The sequence below is a fragment of the Ixodes scapularis genome, unplaced genomic scaffold, assembly GCF_016920785.2.
Source record: "Ixodes scapularis isolate PalLabHiFi unplaced genomic scaffold, ASM1692078v2 PGA_scaffold2__306_contigs__length_199485367, whole genome shotgun sequence".
NCBI lineage: Eukaryota > Metazoa > Arthropoda > Arachnida > Ixodida > Ixodidae > Ixodes > Ixodes scapularis.
The window spans coordinates 116238256-116260187 of record NW_024609857.1 but is presented as its reverse complement, the minus strand read 5'-3'; the positions used below and the strand labels follow the sequence as shown (position 1 = coordinate 116260187).

The 21932-nt window shown below is 45.7% G+C and overlaps 1 protein-coding gene across 2 annotated transcripts; it reads left to right on the top strand.

The window, feature by feature from the left end:
• Nucleotides 1-103: 103 nt before the first annotated feature.
• On the top strand, nucleotides 104-16950 carry LOC115329303 (zinc finger protein 708-like). 2 transcript variants are annotated; one of them, XM_029990862.4, is made up of 3 exons: nucleotides 104-702; nucleotides 763-879; nucleotides 12956-16950. In XM_029990862.4, the coding sequence occupies exons 1-3, from the start codon at nucleotides 501-503 to the stop codon at nucleotides 14770-14772; spliced, it is 2136 nt and encodes a 711-aa protein (XP_029846722.2). In that variant the 5' UTR covers nucleotides 104-500; the 3' UTR covers nucleotides 14773-16950. The 2 variants fall into 2 exon arrangements, with proteins under 2 accessions (XP_029846722.2, XP_029846723.2); XM_029990863.3 differs by lacking the exon at nucleotides 104-702 and adding an exon at nucleotides 1474-1583 and having other exon boundaries at nucleotides 794-879.
• The last annotated feature ends 4982 nt before the right edge of the window (nucleotides 16951-21932 follow it).

Below are 21932 nucleotides of genomic sequence, written 5' to 3'. Positions count from 1 at the left end.
GCCAGACTCCGCAGCCTCCGCACGACCCGCACGACCGACACGCGATCTTCTGGTGGTTTGTAGCAGCGAGGCTGGCGAGACATTCGTGCAAATGAAACAGTTGAGAGCTATGAACGCGGAAACGCTCGGGTGACTTCGTTTTGCGCGGCGCGCACGATGGCTCATGAGGAAGGCACTCACCGATGAACCGAAACCAGTGATCGAAACACACGCGGGCCGACGACAGCGGTACAGCTGGCCAAGTCGGCCGAGTTTCGACATTTTGGATTGGCTTGGCCCTTCCTTCAAAATTTGTCAATTTCTTTTGCTATAGTTTTTTTAGTTTGTGATTGCCCGATACAGAGATCGCCGCGGTCAACCGATACAAAGGTAAAAGCGCGGGTAAAAGCATAGAGGGTAAAAGGGCCAAGCGGTCCAAGCCAAGCTTGTTGGGCCAAGCTGATCAAGCCATGGTGCCAAGCCAAGCCATAAGGTCGAAATCTTGAAAAGCTCGCGATAAAATGTCAGCTCGTTGCGTTGCCTGTGATTGGGCCAATAATCTTGACGGCAAAGATACTGCGAAGTTTTTTAGATTTCCGTCGAAACTCATGTATGCCGAGAAGAGAGACGCTTGGGTAGCTGCGGTGAGGAGGGTGCACCCGGACGGCTCGCTATGGGAGCCGTCCGGGGACTGCCGGATCTGCAGCGCGCACTTCATCACAGGTACCACTTCGTGAGCTTGTGGCGAGCATTGCCCGGTTATAACGTGGTGCTCAATTCTAGGACGGCCATCGAACTTCAAGGACCGCCCTGATTTTGTGCCCACCGTGTTCAACTACGCAAGATCTCCTGGCGAGGCCGCAGGCCAGTCGCATGACCTATGTGAGGAAAGGCAGGAAGGTAAACGCGGAATTTCTACTGCCACCCTACGAATGCTTCTAAACCATCACGGAAGAGGCTGCACACGGGACTACACGCGCTGCTCCATGCGAGCTTTGCCTTACCCTCTAGCCGTGTCTACGGAAGCAGATGTATACCGCCTGAGTCAAAGGGATCGTTGGCTGTTTGAAGGTACCCCAGGAATCAGTGTCTAAACGTGTTGAGTAATGATTCTGTTCAGGGGTGGCCAAAAATGGTGCATTTTTATTTTCAAATTTCCAAACGATGAACTTGAGTAAAGAGTAAAAATTTCAGTGTGAATTTGTTACAATCAGCAGCTGTCTAAAGAAAAAGAAAAAGGGTTTAGGTGACGTAACCGTCGACATAGCCTAAATAGCCTGACAATAGCCGCCTTTACACGAATGCGACTTAGTGACATAGACTCCAGTTCTCACATTCAATGCAGTCGTGTAAACGGCATAATGCGCTAGGGAAGTGCATTGCATTCAAGTCTCTAGACAGAGGTGGATCGAGACGGTGAATGCGCATTCATACGAGTAGATGTATTTTTTAACATGCCAGATTGATTCATCAATTCACTCTATAACTGATTAGAAACCGTGGCACCTGTGCCGGTTGCATCGAGCTTCACTGCCTTGCATCAGTGCTTGCATGTTGAACTTCACGAGTTGGCACCGCAGTGCTAGGAGCAGCGGATGACATGGGTGTGTGCCTGGGTTAGCGCGATTTTGTTTGGTCTTGACTGTGGGCTGACCTCTAATTTTCAAAGTTGTGCTGAGAAAGGGGAAAAACATGTGGGTCTTCATTTGAATAAATATGATAATCAAGTTAGTTCCTGTGCACCAGTCAATCAAAAGGGCAGTGAACTTTGACCCTACTCTGGTTACAATGCCGGTAAAGCTCAGTGCCACTTTTTAAAGGGAAACTAGGTTTTTATAATATTTCTGGATGGTCATTTTTGCAGTTTATGATATAGGAATCTTCAGTTTCATAGGTTCGGAGAACTTGGGAGGACACATTTTTATTGATGGACGTCTTTGAAGCTATGCTGGTTTTTGCTGGCCGTTGACGGGAATTATATTTACGAGCTAAATAAGCAATCGAGTCTAAAAGGGGGAAGGCGGAGAAGCTCATCTCAACTGAAGTGTCGTGCTATGCTTTATTTTGCAACAATTATTTTAAATACCAATTGTAAACAGAACTTACTGTGACCTGAGCCTTATTTCTAAGAAGGCTATGTTTTCTAATTAGCGACGCAATCTCTTTTTCGTTTTCAAGTGATGAGCAAACAGGTTTTAGGATCTGCTTCAAAAGTGTCAGTGGCTGCTCCAAACCAATATTTTGCTTGCTACAAAACCTGCTACAAAAAGTAAAATGCCACTTCCATCGCTGTAATTTGCATTAAATGCCCCAGAAGTCTGTTTAGTTTGCTCAGGACTACGAGCCAACAGCTGACAATGTTCACATCAATGCGTACATGCTTGCTTCAGATCTCATCACTGCACAGCGATCAGCGCATGGCGAATCTCTGAACAGTAGAGGTATTGTATGGCATTGTTGCGCATGTCACGCAGTTTAAGCAGGCATGATTTTATTGCTCCTCTGGAGTTTGCAAGTGTCAAAAGATACATTTTGTTCATTTCATTTTGTATGTACAGTCTCATATTTAGCAAAGTAGTTTGTCATAATAGGGAGTTCTAGAATAACATACGCAATTTTAGCACAATCTAGTGCTAAATTTAGCGCTTGTATTTAGCACACGCGGCGCGAGAGAGTTTTAGAATAGCGTTTCACCGTCGCGACGCGAAAGCCCCAAGCAGCTTGCGCTTGAGACGCCACCAAGATACAGTCACCATTTTTTATTTCACACACGAAATGCTGTAACTTTAGAAAAAAACGAGTTTTTTGGTTAAAAGTACTATTTTAGATTTGTTTAAACATAAGAATGCGACGCGAGCGGTTGATCGGTCGTGTCCGCTTGCGTCGCCTCAGCAAGAGAGGTCTCTTAGAAGGTCTTGTGTACTGAGCTTCGCAAATCGTACCTTCGTTGAGAAATGTTCGCGCATCGCATGTATGAAGTTGCCAGTGATCGCTGCCAAACCGAGAACAATGTCGTCCCGTATTGAAAATGGCAGTCGCGAGGATGCCGCCGACGTCGCACTCACGACGCCGCCAAAGCAGCCGCCGACATAAGCCTGGAAGCTGTCATTTTTTTAATTCTGCTCGTTTTGGCTTTAGCCAACTTCTCACCATGAATCCTCTTTGGAGAAGCGCAAAGACTCTTTGCGTACGCACGCTATTTCCGAGAAATAGCGCACGCCAAAAATTGCGCACGCAAAGTGCAAAACCTGGTTTGCGTTCGGAGCATGCGCAGTTGTGACGACGCTATTCTTTGCGTACGCAAAGCTTTAGCGTGCACTATTCTAAAACTCCCTAATATATTACACTCTCTGGCCACCATTACATAAAAAAAATAAAGCGGTTTTAAAACCACATATCAACCAAACATTATTCATGTGCCAAGTAATGTGAGGTAAAAAAAATAATAAACACGTGAAACGAGAAATTTACAGGCGCTTTTATATAATATTTTATAGAATATCACAGCTGAATTTCTAGTCAGATAGGGGGTTTTGTGATTCTGGGTTGCACTAGTGTGCTGCCTCTTTGCCCCATTGGCCTCCGCTATTTACAAAAGAGTTCCTTCTTTGAAAAATGAAGAAAGCAAGTCTGTTTTTTCTGTAAGTTATCTTTAAAACCTGAACACCATGCATCCCTAAGCTGACAATGCGGTGCATGCTATGCACTCGCCGTACCAATCAACAGCTGTCCTTTTATCACCCAACCCTGCTCTCTGCTTGTGGGTATGGTCCTACGAACACGTAGCTTCCTTTGCATTGTCAGCTTAAATGTAAACGAAGTATAGAAAAAATGAGACGTTTGCAACTCCCTGGAATGCCTAATTAAAGGGCAGCTCTTGAGAAGAAGGAGGGGAGGGTACAGAGAAGAGGGCATGCCCCCCCTCCTCCTCTCTCTTGCCAGCTTCACGTGAAGATCACAACCTTCACGTGACATTCACACAACCTTCACTGTAAAGGTCATGACCTTCAAGTGACCTTCGTGACGGCGTCATTATGGAAAGCATCCCATAATGCAATGTGCGGTTACGCCGACGGCGCCGCCGCTCAAGTCGGAAACGGGTGCCTAAGAGCTGCGCTCTAAAACAGTAGAGCTCAGTCTTAAAAAAACTTTAAAGATTTTATTTATTTATTTATTTATTTTTTTTATGGGGGGAGTGTTTTTTTAGAAAGGACAAACAGAATGGATTTGAAGTTTCGTGGAAAGATGTCTTGCTACCTGCATTTTCTCAGACTAATTTGAGTGCGGTGGCCATACAGCAAGAAGAGATGGCTGGGTGAATATGTTTTGGTACTTTGCGGCTATGACGGAATGGCAATGGTGTTACTTGTTGTAAAGCAGCCGACATTCTCATCAACACCCCAGAGATTTTTCAGAGATGGGACATTGTGCTCTCTGCTTTTGGTAAACTTGCCGTTTTGTCAGTGACATCTTGTGCTTCGTCTTGCTTATTTTTATTCATTTATTTATTTATAAATATTGCTAACCTGACGAAAATAATCCCCGGAGAAGTGGAACAATTAAGAGGGACAAAGGACAAACACAAACCTCCAATGGAGAGGTCCCGGGTTCAATGCCCGGACAAGGCGAATTTTTTCGGTTGCGCACCAATCACCTAGTTGCGTTTGGAGATTTGTGTTTGTCCTTTGTCCCTCTTAATTGTTCCCCTTCTCCAGGAATTGTTTCCGTCATTCTTGTCCAGCTCGCTTGCATCTTTGCATTTAATTGCATTAGAATTGCTAACCTCTTTTTGGAGATTGTGGCTAGGGGGCTGGTACATTTTACTGTGAAAGCACGCGTTTGGAGAGTGGAGTCTCCACGGATCCCGATCCCCGCAGGGGGCGCCTGCTCCTTAGGTGTTAGGTGCTTGGTGAGTAGCGTCACCACGGAACCAAGCCACGTGGGCCACTGTACCTGCATGCTGGGGGCACCTGCTTTAGTAGGTGCTTGGTGAGTGGCGTCACCACAAATCCAGAGCCAGGCACATAGCCAGGATTTTGTTTCGGGGAGGGGGGGGGGGGAGAGGAGGAAGAGGAGGAGGAGGGGGTTGGAACCTCCTCTCCCCCTCTTCCATTTTGCCGCCCATGGCAAAATGCTGTATGAGGGGGAGGGGGGAGAGGAGGTTCCAGCAAAATGGAAGATTTCGGGGGTGGGGGGTTCGGGAGGGGGCCGGGCCATGCCCCCCCCTGGCTACGTGCCTGCCCCGAGCCATGTGGATTCACCCAGCTATGCCTGGGTGTGCGTGGCTTAACCTGTGTCTGGGGAAAAGGGGATTCTGGTGGTTGAGCTGAGCCCAAGGTACGTTGAACCCTTTGGGGCCCCCCAGGCGAGGCAATGTATAGCTTCGGCCCGTTCGTCTCATGGAAGGGTGTCGTGGTTTGGCCCGACCAGGATGATTCAGTCAGTTGCCTTTCTTCTCCTCTCTTACCTTTGTGTTTTCTCCCTTTCTGCCCTCCTTTCCTCTTTCACCTTCTTTGGTGGCAAGATCTAACCTTGGGTGGTGACGGAACTCTCTCTAGACCCACGCTCGGTTATAGCTTTTTGGTAACACTGGCAGTGTAATTGTACCAGCCAAGCCATTCTTGTTATGGCACATTTGCTATATCCTCTTTTTGGGCTCGGTGGTGGGCAGTGCGCCACAGATTCTGAAAACCTTCCCATTCTTATTGGTTTGAAACATGCTACAGAACCTGATTGACTTCTAAAAAGACTGAGTCGGAGCGAAGTAACATTGCCTCTAAAGCCATTTACAGTTCAGAAAACCTTTACGCGTTTTCTGGTGATGCACTTGGAGCAAGATGAAAAACCACTAGCCAAGCTTTCTCCATTCTTGATTTCTAAGACCCTTGGAAACGTCATAGGCAGAAACTTCAAAGCCGAAAAACTCACACCGGCGACCTGCTAGTTGAAGTAGAAAGTGGTGCACAGAGCGGCACTCTGCTAGACTTTAACGAAATTCCGGAATACAAGATTTTTGTCACTGCACACCGCATGTTGAACAGTTGCCAACATGTGATATCAAAGGATGACCTGCTGGAATCCAGCGAGGACGAGATCCTTGAGGGCCTTTCTGAACAAGTTGTGACTGCTGTCCTTACTTTCGATTCTACAGTTTTACCCCAGAGCATCGAGGCAAGCTACCTGCACTGCAAAGTATGCCTGTACATACCAAATCCTCGACGATGTTTCAAATGCCAATGTTACAGTCATGGCTCGGTCACTTGTCGTGGGAAAACAACATGTGCTAAGTGCAGTGCCACAGATCATATGACTAACAACTGTGAATCGACTACAGCAAGGTGCGTGAACTGCTCAGGTCCCCGCCTTGCTTACTCTTGATCGTGTCCAAATTTCCAAAACAAGAAAAAGATCTTGGCTGTGAAAACAAGCGAAAATCTGACCTACCCTGAGGCACGGAAGTGTTTTTCTTTCCTCCAAGGAGGCAGGCATGCCGAAGCGACCGCGAGGGGGACCAAGCCGTCACCAAAGGCATCAGTGGGCACCCAATACAGTCTCCGAGACATTGAGTGCTCCCCTAGTCCCCCTAAATCTCGCGAGGCCTCTGTGGGTTCATGGACCCCAGTCACCTCTTGAAAGCTCTCAAAGAGCAAGGCATTCCCTCAACGCTTGGCCCCGAAAACTCAGATGGTGTTGGATACCAACCATTTTCGGCACCAAGAAGTGAACGCAGTCCTTCCCAACTCGGGGGAAGGATGATGCCATGGAGGTAACTGTCTCCTCGACAGGACCTTCAACCGTCAAGAGAAGCGTGGATGCTACCTCTTTGGGGCCTTGACGCTTGAAAGAGGGCAGTGTTTCCACTGCTGCCTCTAAGAAGCCAGTTCAGGCACCTCCAGTGCCTGCCGGCCCTACATGCAGAGGTGAAGTACAGCCCGTTCGTCTGTCTGACAACCAAAGAAAGCCGGGGCACTCTGACGAGGTTGCTTCGTCGAATGATCCAGAGATACCATCTGACAAGAAAATGGACGAGACCAGGCTGTTATCAGATGACGATCTGCTCTTGCCTGGAGCACAGTCCCTCTCTTCTGCCTCTGGGGAGACCACAGAGTGGCAGAAGGACAATGCGAGAAAGAAAAAAATATTCCCCAAGTTTTATCCCACATAGAAAACTAAGCTAAATATGTACACATTCCTGTCCACTTTTTGCATTCTCAGGAGACTTTCCAAAAAAATATGCTAGTACCCTCATTTACTGTCAGTCCATTACCTTTCATCCATTTTAAATAGCTTTTATGGGTCATCTCTCTTTTATGCAGTGGAACTGCTGAGGTCTCTTATGCAATATTGATGATATCAATTTCTTCCTTAGTGAGCTACGACCAGTCGTTCTTGCATAGCAGGAGACTCATCCGAGTTTCACTCATTGAAATGTTTTACAGTCTTATCACATTTTTCATAAAGACCGTCCATCATCCCATCCGTCGGGTGGAGTTGCAGTTGTGCAGAATGGAGTGGCATGTGTAGAGGTGCCACTTGTCCCAGGAGCCCTGGGACATTTGCTTAGCTTTTTTTTAACGATCTTTGGGATGAAGCCTATGTCCCCAAAGCCTGGAAAACAGCTCAGATTATTCCTCTTTTGAAGGCTGGCAAGGATCCTACTCTCCTTTCTAGCCCCATTGCTCTTACCACTTGTCTTGACAAAACATACGAAAGACTTATTAACAGATGGCTTGTATATTTTCTCAAAGAAGAAAGCATATTTGGCAGCTACCAATGTGCTTTCCACCGAGGCTGGTCTACCTTGGATCACCTCGTGTGCCTCTAAACGAATATCCATTAGGCTTTTGTAAACAGGCAACACTGTGTGTCTGTGTTTGTTTTTTTACCTAGAGAAGGCGTGCGACACGTTACGACACAATCTGGAGGTACGGAATACTTCGAGACCTCTATGCCTGTGGGATACGAGGCTGTATGTCGTGTTGTATGAAGGCTTTTCTGAGAGGGTGGATCTTTCAGGTTCAACTGGGCTGTACTCTATCAAACTCTTTAATTCAAGAGAATGGTGTTCCTCAGTGAAGTATCCTGAGCGTCACTTTATCTGTTCTAAAGATAAACACACTAGCTCAAGTCCTTACACCATTAATTGCATATTCATTGATTGTTGATCACCTGCAAAAATCGGCTTCTTCATGCAATCTATCCAGCGGGGAACGCCAGCTGTAGTTAGCATAAATTAAGTTAGCAAGTGGTCTGACGAAAATGGGTTCAAGTTTTCACCCGAAGAGACTGTGTGCATGCCATTTTCTCTTCGACGCAGGATATTCCTTGATTCAGCATTGGAATCGAATAAAACTCCCATACCTGTTAAACTCTAACATAAGTTTTTGGGAATTGGGAAAAGAAGTAGAATTTTATCTCCCATGTAAAGCAACTGAAGCAAAAGTGCCTAAAGTGTCTAAACATCCTGAAAGTTCTGTCACATGAATCTTTGGGCTCTGACAGAGTATGGTTGCTGCACTTGTATAATGCATTGCTGCGATAATGTCTTGTTTACGGCGCCATTGTGTACTACTCAGTGCGACCGTCCTCTCTGAAAATGTTGGACCTGGTGCAGCGCCTTGGCTTGCGCTTGGCTAGTGGTGCTTTTCGGGCATCATCCGTGCTACGCTTGCACGCTGAGTCTCACCAGATGTCCCTTTCCAAGCGACGGCAGTACCTGGGCCTGACCTACGCTTCGAAAATTTTGTCATTTCGATCATGCCACTTTTTATGCTGTCCAGCAGTCTCAATTTGCCTGCCTCTTTGAAAACCAACCAAGCACAATGTGGCCATTGAGTTTTCCTGTTGACAGTGATCAGTCTTCAGGTCTTGGTTTGACCTTTATGGGATTAACCTTCTACAGAATGCTGAGACTGTTCCTTCTTGGAAAATGCTTCCAGTATCATGTAACTGGGCACTCGCACAGTACAAAAAGCATAGCGTCTCCCCAGTGCTCATTCAAGAAGAATTTATTGAAGTGCAAAAAAAATATGCCGACTACACTCACTTCTATGCAAACGGTGCTAAGACTTCGACATTTGCAGGATCGGGTCTTTATTCCGATGATTTCGCTCAGGCCGAACGACTGAGCTGCGTTGAGAGTATTTTTACCGCAGAGCTCTATGGTGCTTTTCTTGCCCTTCAGTATATTGCCACCACCAAAGTAATCAAAGCACTTCTTTTTGAAGACTTTCAAAGTGTTGCCGCTTTACTCTGCTCACTCGGAGATACCAAAAATAAGCCTGTCAAGCTAGTACAGCATAAAATCAATAGCTGCCTGGAATTCGGACCTGCTATTAGGTTTCGCTGGTTCCCAAGTCACGTTTTTATCACAGGCAATGAGAGGGCAGACCAGCTGGCTAGTTCTGCAAACAATCTCCAGGAAAACCCACATGGCATACCCTTCCTAGATGTTAAGCCCCTTGCTAGGAAGGCTCTTTTCTGCCTTTGGCAATCTGAATGGAACCTAGAGGATACGAACAAGCTGCATCTTGTCGAACCAATCTTGGGGTTGTGGGAAAATTCATCTCATAAAGATTGTTTCTGTGAGGTTCTCTGGTGTCGCCTTAGAAGAGGCCACACCTTCTTGACCCACATTTATCTTCTTTGCGGAGATGATCCTCCAGAATGTGATCACTGCGGGTAAGCCCTGACAGTTCTGCATATTCTATGGCTATGTCCGGGCCTCGAGCAGCACCGGCGCAACTGTTTCCCAGTGTTTTTTGGATTTTAGATCCCTTTCCATCCTGTACTTTCACTTGGTAAACATCCCATCGTTCCATTTGAGCGTGTCGTCAACTTTCTGCAGACGAGTGGTTTTTTGCACAAATTTTAGGTTGCACATTTTTTGTTGACTATATGTTTGATGCTTGAATTACTATGACTGAGATGCTCAAATCATTAGTTAGGTGCAGTATGGCCTCCGTCGCTTTTGCGCCACTAAACTCTTAATCATCATCATCATCACAAATAAATGTATGTACGCAATAATAATAATACAGAAATGCAAGAACAAAAAAAAGATATGAGCCATTCCACTCTGTGAAGTTGGATGACCAGCGAAGCTATTTAGCACACGACACAGGCCCCCCCCAGGAGCCGGTGGAAACTAGACACGCGCAACAAGACTGCCACCCAGGGAAAGTAGACATGCGTGACGGGATCGCCACCCGGGTAAAGCGGAGGCACGCAAGTGCTTGGAACGACGACAAAGAGAGGGCGGTGCGAGCGTAGACGTGGCTGACCTGGGTCGCACAGCGGCAACCCTTTATTATCTACCTGAGAGTCTACTGATCTTGAAAATGGTGCCTATTGATAACTAATCTACCGAAGAGACCTATTGCTAAATTACTTAAGCATCAAGGATAATGCAGGGAATGGTGTTCCACGCGCCGCACGTGCCGGCGTTTGGGCCGCATCCCAGAGAGTCGCGGGCCATGTCTTTGAGACCCCTGCTGCAGGTCTTCAGAACTCATTTTCATTCCTGCAAAGCCATACATGAAATCAGATCAAGTTCTATCACACAAAATACACAATGTCCAGAGGATAGGTGGAAAGCCAAAAGATAGCTTGACTAGGGCCGTTCTCCTGCGAATTCACAAAATAATGTTAGAGCATATCGGTTTTTATGGGAATAAAATGAATAAACCAAAAAAGCTATGTTACATCACCCAAAATATGAACCCGACTTTTCAAAACTGAATTGCCCACTACATTTTTCACAGTGCATCCACGTGGAGCTGCCAACTAAACTATGTTGCTTCGATACATGTGTCGTTGAGTGCTCTTTGAGAACATCAGTTATCTTCTTTTTTTTTCTGTGACTTTATGGTGCCCAAACATACAAGTTCAAAGGCAAACAAACATAACTGAAATTACCTAGGAAAAATGTTTGTGCTGTGAGTGATGGACATTCTGTTGTTCCTTCTTTGGGTGATGAACATAGTGTTGTTCCCTTTCACTATGGCAGAAGAGGTCTTTGTATATAAGCTGTTCCTAACAAGAAAAAAAATTGGTGCTGATAAAATATTTTAAGTAACAAAGCACATTGAGACAATCAGCAAAATAATGTTGCGACTTGGATTCGTTTTCATGCAGCTATATACAAAACATTTTCACCGATATGATGAAATAAACAAGTCAATATCAAAGTAAGAGCCTAACAAACTTGTCACAGCTAAGACAGTCCATGTGACAAACATGATATTAGAGAGAGTTTGAGTTCCTGTTTGTCAACATTAATTTTATTTCATAAAATGCCACATCAATGGTGTATCTCGGGGTTTCAAAAATTAAACTTCACTGCCGGAGTCCTCCAGCCTAAAAAGCATACACCACGAGGTATTATTAGACTTGAAATAGATGGAGCTCTATTTAAACAAAGTCACTATCATAACAATAAGATAATCACAATGCCCACAACATAAATAATACTTCACTAATTTCCAAATCCTGCCATTGATGCTTCCAACTGACACATACCGTAGTAGAAAATATTGTGAGAGAATTTCTCTAAGGAGAACTCACTATATTCGCTCGACTTTTCCTTATTGCTCTGCAAGGCAGTCTGCGCATATTATTATACTAGGCAAAGCTCATGATTAAGATAGAGAACAGACTTAGCATAATCAGCTGATCGATGTTTAAAATTTGTAACTATGATTTCAGTTGAACATTTGAATAGCTTGTTTAAATCTCATACTTACGAAGAAATGAAATGGCAAACAGTATCAAATTTTTAAGGTTTCAGTAATTTCTGTCAGCATCGTGGTGTGGAGTCTTTGGACTGTTTTTGCGGCTTCGGAATGCCAATGGCTTCACCAGAAAAAAACATATTCATCATGAAAAAAAAATCTAAAGCAAAAACACTTTTGACAGGAGTAGCTTTCCATACATGTCCCTTCTCCCTCCTAAAAAAGAAAAATGCAAAACACAGCAATGCAAGCAAAATGGTCAAACCAGACGGTATTATTCCCTATCACCGCAGGTGTGAAAGCAATAAACCCAGCACATCCACAGCGCACCTGGAAAACTAAAAACTTTTAAGCCTGTACAACAAAATCTTAAACACGGCTGAAAGAAACAAGGTCACGCAAGGAGTTCGTTGCTACATACTAACATGAGATTACCTTGTATGTAAATAACTATGAAAAGTTGCTTACATATTATGCCACTGGATAGATAAAATAATTGCCTGAAGAACCCAATTATTGGGCTTTGACTGAAGTGTAAACTTGGTTCTCTCATTTCACTATGTAAAGACATGAAAACAATATCTTGTTGAAGAAAATATCAGAAAGACATTATCTTCTTCAATGCATAATCTGAAATTGTTTAGTGCCTGTTTTTTTTTTTTTTTTTTTTTTTTCAGAATTGCTTATGAATACTGGGATGAATAGGGGGTACTTTGAAGCAGTTCAAGCTGCCCTAAAGAATCTCTAGCCTGAAAACTGGAAAATGACCCAACAATCTGCAAACCAGTTTTTGATTATCTTTTAAATGAAATTATCCCCAGGTCAATCCATCCAGTGGTTGCTGAGCAGTAGGACCAAAAATTTACTATTAAAAATGCATCCTGAGAAGCTGTTTGAGGTAGTAAAAAACATACTGTTTAATAATTCCCCCACTGAATATAGCTGGAAAATTGATGTCAAAGAACCTGTTGTCACGTGATGCCCTGGTATCACATAGCACACCTACTTCTCACCATGACTCCGAGTCACGTGACATAAACATCCCTGCTGAACTTCTCTGGAAAATTCACATGACGTCACATCACAGTGTCATGTTACCTGATGTCATCATTGGGTCACATGATAGTCTAACGTCAGGTGACATAAGTTTTGCCACTCAATTTTGCTGGGATATGATGTTCCATGATGCCAGGTATTAAGACTTTACATGTCTATCCTAATACATGCAACATCTTTTTTTATAGGTGACAGAGCTGTACCTGTGGAGGACACCAGCTACCAATGTAGAGCTACCAAGGACATCTCGTTTAAATGCTGTTTCTGTGCCTATGTAACCACAGATCAGCATGGAATTATTAGCCACCTGGTCTCCCACGGTATTGAACAGTTCAAGTGCCAGCATTGTTCAGTGTTATGTGATTCCATGTCAGAATTGCAGTGCCATTCTCAAATGCATAGAAGTGATTCGTCCTTCAAACGTCCCAGTTCTCCGAAATTGTCACTCAGAGAGCAGGTCTGTTTGACTCCCACACATACCTGCAAGTGCCAGTTCTGTCATTTAGCCTTTAAGGAGCATGGTGATCTGACCAAGCACTATCAGACACACTTGGCAGAAAAATCTTTCAAGTGCAAACAATGTCCCAAAGCCTTTGCACATAAAAAAAGTTTAGCCAACCACAAAGGAACACACACAGGTGAAAAAGCTTACAAGTGTAAGCAGTGTCCCAAGGCCTTTGCACATAAAAGCAGTTTGGCCAACCACAATCGAACACACAGAGCTGAGAAAGCTTACAAGTGTAAGCAATGCCCCAAGGCTTTCACTCGTAATAGCTATCTGACCATCCACAATCGAATGCACACGGGTGAAAAGCCTTATAAGTGTGAGCAATGTCTGAAAACCTTTGCTTATTCCTACAGTTTGGCAGAACATAATAGAATCCACACAGGTGAAAAACCCTACAAGTGTAAACTGTGCTCTGGAGCCTTCTCTCGGCTATCAACCCTGACCTACCACATTCAAACACACACAGGCTACAAGCCTTACCAGTGCAAGCCATGTGCTAAAGCCTTTTCTCAGAAAAGCAATCTGACCAAGCACAGTCAAGGGCATACAGATGAAAAACCTTACAAGTGTAGCAAGTGCTCCAAATCCTTTGCTCGGAATAGCAGCCTCACTATCCACAATCGAATGCACATGAGTGAAAATCCTTATAAATGTGAGCACTGTCTGAAAACGTTTGCCTATTCGTACAGTTTGGCAGAACATAATAGAGTCCACACAGGTAAAAAACCTTGCAAGTCTCAACTGTATTTCAGAGCCCTCACTCGGCTGTCAACCGTGACTGACCACATTCAAACACACACAAGCAACAAGCCTTACAAGTGCAAGCAATGCCTGAAAGTCTTTACACATAGTAGTAATCTGGCTAAGCACAACCGAACGCACACAGGTGAAAAACCTTACAAGTGCAAGCTGTGTCCTAATGCCTTTGCTCAGTATAGCAATCTGACCAAGCACAGTCAAGTGCACACAGATGAAAAACCTTACAAGTGTAGCGAATGCCCCAAAGCCTTTGCTCTGTATAGCAGCCTGGTTACCCACAATCGAATGCACACAGGTGAAAAGCCTTATAAGTGTGAGCAATGTCTAAAAACCTTTACTCAAAAGAGCAATCTGGCCATTCACTATAGAGTGCACACAGGTGAGAAACCATACAAGTGTAGGCTGTGCCCGATGGCCTTCATTCGGCCATCAACCCTGATTGACCACACTCGAACACACACGGGCAACAAGCCTTACAAGTGCAAGCAATGCCTTAAAGTTTTTACACGTAGCAGTAATCTGGCCAAGCACCATCGAATGCACACAGGTGAAAAACCTTACAAATGTAACCAATGCCCCAAAGCCTTTTCTCGGAATAGCACACTGACCCTCCACAATCGAGCACACACAGGTGAAAAGCCTTATAAGTGCAAGCTGTGTCCTAAAGCCTTCACATGGATGTCGTCCCTTAAATACCACAAGCGAACACACATGGGTAAAAAAAGTGATAAGTACTAGCAATTTCTAAAAACCTTTCCTCAGGATAACAATCTGGCCATCCACAATAGAATGGATGTATATAACTATACAAGTGTAAGTTGTGCTCCAAAGCCTTTATTTGGCTATCAACACTGAGCTACCACATTCCAATGCACACAAGCAAAAAGCACAAGTGAAAAGTGTGTCCACAAGTTTTGACCATCCACAACAAAATCCATATGTAAAATAATGTTACAGGTATAACCTGTGCATGAAGAACTCGCATTGCTTTGTGACTTTTAAAAGTGCTGAAAGACGAGGACCAGTAAAAGAAGACGCACACCAAGACCGAATTTGCAACTGAAGTGCAAGTGCACATTGTTTTTGAGCCTTACCATATCTGTGTGCACAGACAAAATACTTGTAAGTGCATGCAATGCAGCAAACCTTTGCTGCATTGCATGCTTAGAGAAGTATAAAGAGCATACAAGAAATTTAATTTATTTTTAATCTAGGTTAGAGCACTGCACGGGCATACTTTTTTTTAGGCCCGGCCCGGGCCCGCTGGCTCTTAGTTTTACCCAGACCGATGGGTCCTACCTGATCAGGCCCAGCCTGGGCCCAGCCCGGTGAGAGGCCAAGGTGTGCGCCCCATCTCTTAAATTCAAAGCTGCCCTGGAAAGGTGTTGGTGCATTTGATTTGTTTAGCATAATTTGCATGAAAGACGCGGTCATATCGCAGTCACATAGTGAACCTTCGAAAGCTTACACAAATATAAGAGATGTAGCTTATCTTTGGTAGCCAGAGGGCATTTCTTCTTTCTTCAGGACTTCAAGAAGGAAATACAATCATACTTTCCTCTGTGACCGGATTGCCCTCGTTTTCTTGCCTAGAAGCAGCTGTCCCACTATGCTGACGGAATCCCCAGGGTTATTCTTCATATCTTCTTGCAAGCTTTTTTTAGTTTAGGACGGCTCTCTTCATTTCTAATAATTTTTTTAGTAACTGCTTTTTCGTTTTTTTCTTTTTCTTTTTTTTTTTTCTAAATCTAAACAATCAATGCATTTTAATTTTCTTAACGTTTTAGAAAGTGTGCTAGACCATTGCCTGAGCCCGGCCCAGGCCCGAAAACAATCTGTGCTACCCGGCCCAAACTTTCGGGGTTGGCCGGTCCTGTGGAGAGCTCTAATCTAAGTCACAAGACCCACGTTGGGAATACCAACAACATCCCGGGACATTTTCTAACCTGTTCAGCCTCAGCAGGCACGTGCCGACATGTAAGGATCCTGAACATAAGATTGTACGCTCAAGGACGACTGGGAATTGGCCTTTCAAGTACCCATGATGGCCCAGAAAGTTTAGTCAAAGTTACGGCTGGGTGGGCCACATGCAGTTTATGAGCACAAAGCCCGATTTGCTTTTTTCATAAGCCATATATCAGATTGCTGCTCTTTGTTGTCACTTGAAGGCATCCGGGAGCGTAGAATGACCTGTTTGGTGGGAACAGCGCGGAAAAGATGTGAGACTAGGACGAAGAAATACACAGGCGGGGCGCTGTCTGTGTGCTGCTTCGTCCTGGTCCGTCTTTTTTGCGCTGTTCCCACCAAACAGTATGTACCACCAACTAGCCCAACTACATGCCTTGTTGTGGTTTATTGGCTGGTCTGCCTTAATGATGAAACATTAATTACTTAAAGCAGTAGCATTTTCTTCAGTCATCCCCCTGAAACATCCCGGTTGCCACATCGAAGTGCTTGCACAGGAGAGTGAGGTATGCGCACCGTCCTCCCTTTATCACGCACTTGTGAGAGTCGTGGGACGAGGCGCTCACTGGGTGTGCCGCAGTCTTACCAATGTCTCGCAAGAGGACGGAGCGGACTCTGCTGAGTATGATTGTGCTCGACGTGCCAAAGAGGTGCTGGAGGACCGAGAGCGACTTTTGTCCACCGATAGAGAAGCAAGGCGGGCCCGCTCTGCTTAGCAGTCTTATCGCATACAGGCAAAGTCTTCAATGAGGCACCGCACAAACACAACCCTATTCTTTTTCATGGGTCAGAGCGGCTAAATATTTGTTCTACATCTGAATACAAACTGAGCCACGCTTTTTGGAGTGTTGTCAGCTGCATTTGCGAACATGGTTTATTGTGTTTGTTTGGTTCAGTTTTATTTAGGCTTTTTGTGTAGAAAAGTTTTGGCATACAATAAATGCTTGACAAGACATTGGCTTTGCGATTACTTAAAGAAGGGGCAGTTTCAACTGCCCTGATTTATCTACTTTCAGCTGTCCTTATGGGTCCTTATAAACAGGTAAATGTGATGTCATTGGCAAACACTTGATGACTCTTTAGGAGGGTCCTTCTAAATCTGTGTTATGCTGAGATTTCATTTGGCAATTGGCTGGGCTCCCTTGCCGGGGAAGGGATTCGAATAAATCGCTCTGCACACGAAGTGCATGCTTGTGTTGTCCCCAACCCCACAGGTTTCAATATTCGCAACCTTTCTCAAATCCTGTTCAGATAACGCAGCACCGTGGGGTACGTACAATATATGTTGCTCGATTGATGAGTCTCGTTGAATTTCATGTTGTGAGTGGGGAATATTCATTGTTCAAACATTTTCGGCAGTTATGACCTCTGTAGATTTACACAGCTGAGAGTATGGCGCCGTAAAAAAATCAACATAAAAAGAAACAAACATTCCAGTTGCATTTGTTCTATCGCGCACGGAATCACCAAAAATAGCTTTCATTTGTTGGTTTCTTTTCACAAAAATAGTGCAATGCTTTCTTAAAAACCGTGAGAAATTCTCTTCGCCAGAGAACACAAAACAAAAAATAAAACGAGGCAATTTAGCCGCCATCAGCGTCCGGAATTACGCCTACACGGCTGCCACATTTACAAAATACACAAAGTATTTCGTGCAATGCCTTTAGCCGTTACGAGCGAGATCGTCGCGATTTCAGACCCAGGCGGAAGAGCCTGGGTCTGAAATCGCGACAATCTCTCGCTTATAACGGCTAAGGGCATCTCGCAAAATACTTTTGTAGAGTGCAGTGGTGAGCGCAGGGGGAATTCCGGAGGCGCACATGGTCATCCAAGCGTCGTCACCAAACACGGTGCACAGAACACACACACACAGCATGCACAAGCACAGTATCCAGTGTTGAGCGCATCGGGAAGTTCCGGCGGGCTAGCGGTATCCGTGTTGTCCAAGTATTGTCACCAAGCACATGCACCAGCGCCAAGCACATCCAGATGCCGAGCCAAAGTGCAATGGGTCGGCAGCTTCATCAAACCCAAGGTCGGTACGTATCCATCCAGGGCAACGATGGGCGCGTCCACTGGGCGCGTCAGTATCCGTGCGGCCGCAGTGCGAACGTCGCCGCCGGGCGAGCGCAACACCTTCTAGAGAAAGAAGCCGTAGAGCTCCGAGTGGTTACGTCACAATGGAAGGCCATCTGCCGAGTGAAGGCCATGGCCTTCCAAGAAGGATGAGTGGTTACGTCACAAGGAAGGCCTTGGCGCAACTACAAGAAAAACTCTCTGGTATCGACGTGAAAAAAATGTTTCTTGTCGAGTGGCGCCATGGTGTTTGTGCGCGTTTATCCGACATTGATATACGTTTTAAAAGCGCAGTCTTGTACAATTGAATATATATATATATATAAACAAACGTAATATACAAGGCGTTACCAAGGTTGAAAGTACCAAATTTATATTCATGAGTATCCCCGTAACCGCGGGTCTATACCTGCAGTCCGCAGCTCCCCACACTTTTCGAATTAACCGGCTCCGATCATCTTTCCTCATACGGGCTCCGATTCTGGTAAATTTATGTTGTGTGTGAGCTGCTGACTGTATGAAACCGAAGAAAAATCCAGTCATCGCCGCAGGGAGCGCATTCGAGGAAGACATGGGTCGACATCGTTAAGCCTTTCGTCGCCGCTGCTCTCGTGTGTGGTCCTTTTGAGACTTTTTTCCGTCTGCTTGTCGCTTTTCTGTAATCACTGCAGTCTCGGGTAGCTTTTATTGTGTTCGCTCGATACTATGGCATTTATTTCGTGGAACAAGTCCAGCTATGGTTTGAGTGAAATGTGTGACAACTAGCCAACGATGACACTGGTCAATTATCGATAGACCTCTCCCTCGACAGTGAGAGACTTGTTGGAGTTTGTGTTCAAATGTTTTCGTCGTGGATATTGTGGGACGTATGGATAGGATCGACAGGTGGGAAACAACTTATTTAAGGACTTTCTTGGTCACGTAGGACGCGAGTAAAGTGCTGCAGTCAATTGTTTTTAATATCGTGATAGAATGGAATCTCGTTCTTTGGCGTTATCCGTGTGCAGTTGCGTCTACATATGTAAATATGCGTGGTAATCTAGTTTTTACTGGAAGGTGAAAACAACTTTGTGTGATTATTGAAAGTGCGTTGTTTGTGGTTATGTGTTTATTTATACTAACGTTATTTGCCTTTATCGCGTTTATGCTAGAATCTTAACTGTGTTAACGTAATAGTATTATTGTATACAAAATAAGTTATCTTTTGTTCTAAAACAGCTCGAGCCCATAGGGAGAAGTAAAATTTGTTGACTGTAAATAGTAAGTTCTGTACCCCTGCCACACAGAAAAGTTAATATATTTTCAATAGATTATATGGGATTTAATGAGCTCGCGGTCTTGAGTGAGTATACGAGCGCCGCAATGTGGCCGAGGTATAATGCAAGAATTCAGTGATTGAACGCGACAACTTCGCTTACATGATCGTAAGTGACCCTTGTCCAGCCGTGTCCGCGTTCACTACGTTTACCTGATTTTTCACTATGCCCTGTTTTGCTGTGTTCAATTACTGCGTGTCTCGCCATTTTTTTGAAGTATTTCTGTATAAAATATGCATCCCTACAGCAATAATTGCGTGACTCAATTTTTTCGACTTTAAACAATTATGTTTCTATATGCATGGTAGCGCATCCCGGAGCATGACGACTAAATAAGGAGGTTTAGTAGATCGTTTTTCTCCACCACTACGGTAACCGCAAAGAAAACGCCGCAGCTGCGCATGCGCGCCGCCAACCTTGTCTGCATAGTTCAAGGTCTTGTGGCGGATTACGGAGCGCTATCCGGGTGCTTAGCGGGCTACGGAAACGATCTCCTACAACTCCCTAATGGCTCTTCCTGATTACGCAGTTGATGCTGGCATCGGTCGGTTGCCTTCCAACACGTGGCCAGTACCCATTGCCTCAAGTGCAGCATCAAGATGCTGACTCACCCTGCATCTATGATAACTACTCAACGGGACCATGTGGCTTTGTGACGTCTACACCGTTCCCGACAGCAGCGACATCGCCTACAAAAGCAGCGTCCTTACTGGATTTCGCCAGTGAACATGGTAGCGCAGCTCGGAGCATGACGACTAAATGGCTCTTCCTGATTATGCAGTTGATGCTGGCATCGGTCGGTTGCCTTCCAACACGTGGCTAGCACCCACCGCCTCAAGTGCAGCGTCAAGATGCTGACTCACTCTGCATCTACGATAACTACTCAACGGGACCACGTGGCTTTGTTACGTCTACACCGTTCCCAACAGCAGCGACATCGCCTACGAAAGCAGCGTCCCTACTGGATTTCGCCAGTGGGCATGGTATACCGCATCTCGGAGCATGACGACTAAATGGCTCTTCCTGATTACACAGTTGATGCTGGCATTGGTCGGTTGCCTTCCAACACGTGGCCAGCACCCATCGCCTCAAGTGCAGCGTCAAGATGCTGACTCACCCTGCATCTACGATAACTACTCAGCAGGACCACGTGGCTTCGTGACGTCTACACCGTTCCCGACAGCAGCGACATCGTCTACAAAAGCCGCGTCCCGACTGGATTTCGCCAGTGGGCATGGTAGCGCATCTCGGAGCATGACGACTAAACGGCTCTTACTGATTACGCAGTTGATGCTGGCATCGGTCGGTTGCCTTCCAACATGTGGCCAGCACCCGTCGCCTCAAGTGTAGCGTCAAGGTGCTGACTCACCCTGCATCTACGATAACTACTCAACGAAACCACGTGGCTTTGTGACGTCTACACCGTTCCCAATGGCAGCGACATCGCCTACAAAAGCCGCGTTTTGACTGGATTTCGCCAGTGGGCATGGTAGCGCCTCTCGGAGCACGACGACTAAATGGCTCTTCCTGATTACGCAGTTGATGCTGGCATCGGTCGGTTGCTTTCCAACACGTGGCCAGCACCCGTCGCCTCAAGTGCAGCGTGAAGGTTCCGACTCACCCTGCATCTACAATAACTACTCAACAGGACCACGTGGCTTCGTGACGTCTACACCGTTCCCGGCAGCAGCGACATCACCTACAAAAGCAGCGTCCCTACTGCACTTCGCCAGTGGGCATGGCAGCGCATCTCGGAGCATGACGACTAAATGGCTCTTCCTGATTACGCAGTTGATGCTGGCATCGGTCGGTTGCTTTCCAACACGTGGCCAGCACCCGTCGCCTCAAGTGCAGCGTGAAGGTGCCGACTCACCCTGCATCTACAATAACTACTCAACAGGACCACGTGGCTTCGTGACGTCTACACCGTTCCCGGCAGCAGCGACATCACCTACAAAAGCAGCGTCCCTACTGCACTTCGCCAGTGGGCATGGTAGCGCTTCTCGGAGCATGACGACTAAATGGCTCTTCCATGATTACACAGTTGATGCTGGCATCGGTCGGTTGCCTTCCAAAACGTGGCCAGCACCCATCGTCTCAACTGCAGCGTCAAGATGCTGACTCACCCTGCATCTACGATAACTACTCAACGGGACCACGTGGCTTTGTGACGTCTACACCGTTCCCGACAGAAGCGACATCAGCGTCCCTACTGCATTTCGCCAGTGGGCATGGTAGCGCATCTCGGAGCATAACGACTAAATGGCTCTTCCTGATTACGCAGTTGATGCTGGCATCGCGGTCGGTTGCCTTCCAACACATGGCCAACACCCGTCGCCTCAAGTGTAACATCAAGGTGCTGACTCACCCTGCATCTACGATAACTACTCAACGGGACCACGTGGCTTTGTGACGTCTATACCGTTCCCGACAGCAGTGACATCGCCTACAAAAGCCGCGTCCCGACTGGATTTCACCAGTGGTCAAGGTAGCGCATCTCGGAGCATGACGACTAAATGGCTCTTCCTGATTACGCAGTTG

What these genes read in the sequence shown, in the direction of transcription:
- LOC115329303 (XM_029990862.4), top strand. Translation starts at nt 501, where the DNA reads ATGTCAGCTCGTTGCGTTGCCTGTGATTGGGCCAATAATCTTGACGGC. An exon ending in CAGCGCGCACTTCATCACAG is followed by an intron (nt 703 to 762) that starts GTACCACTTCGT and finishes GCTCAATTCTAG; the next exon opens with GACGGCCATCGAACTTCAAG. An exon ending in ATGTGAGGAAAGGCAGGAAG is followed by an intron (nt 880 to 12,955) that starts GTAAACGCGGAA and finishes CTTTTTTTATAG; the next exon opens with GTGACAGAGCTGTACCTGTG.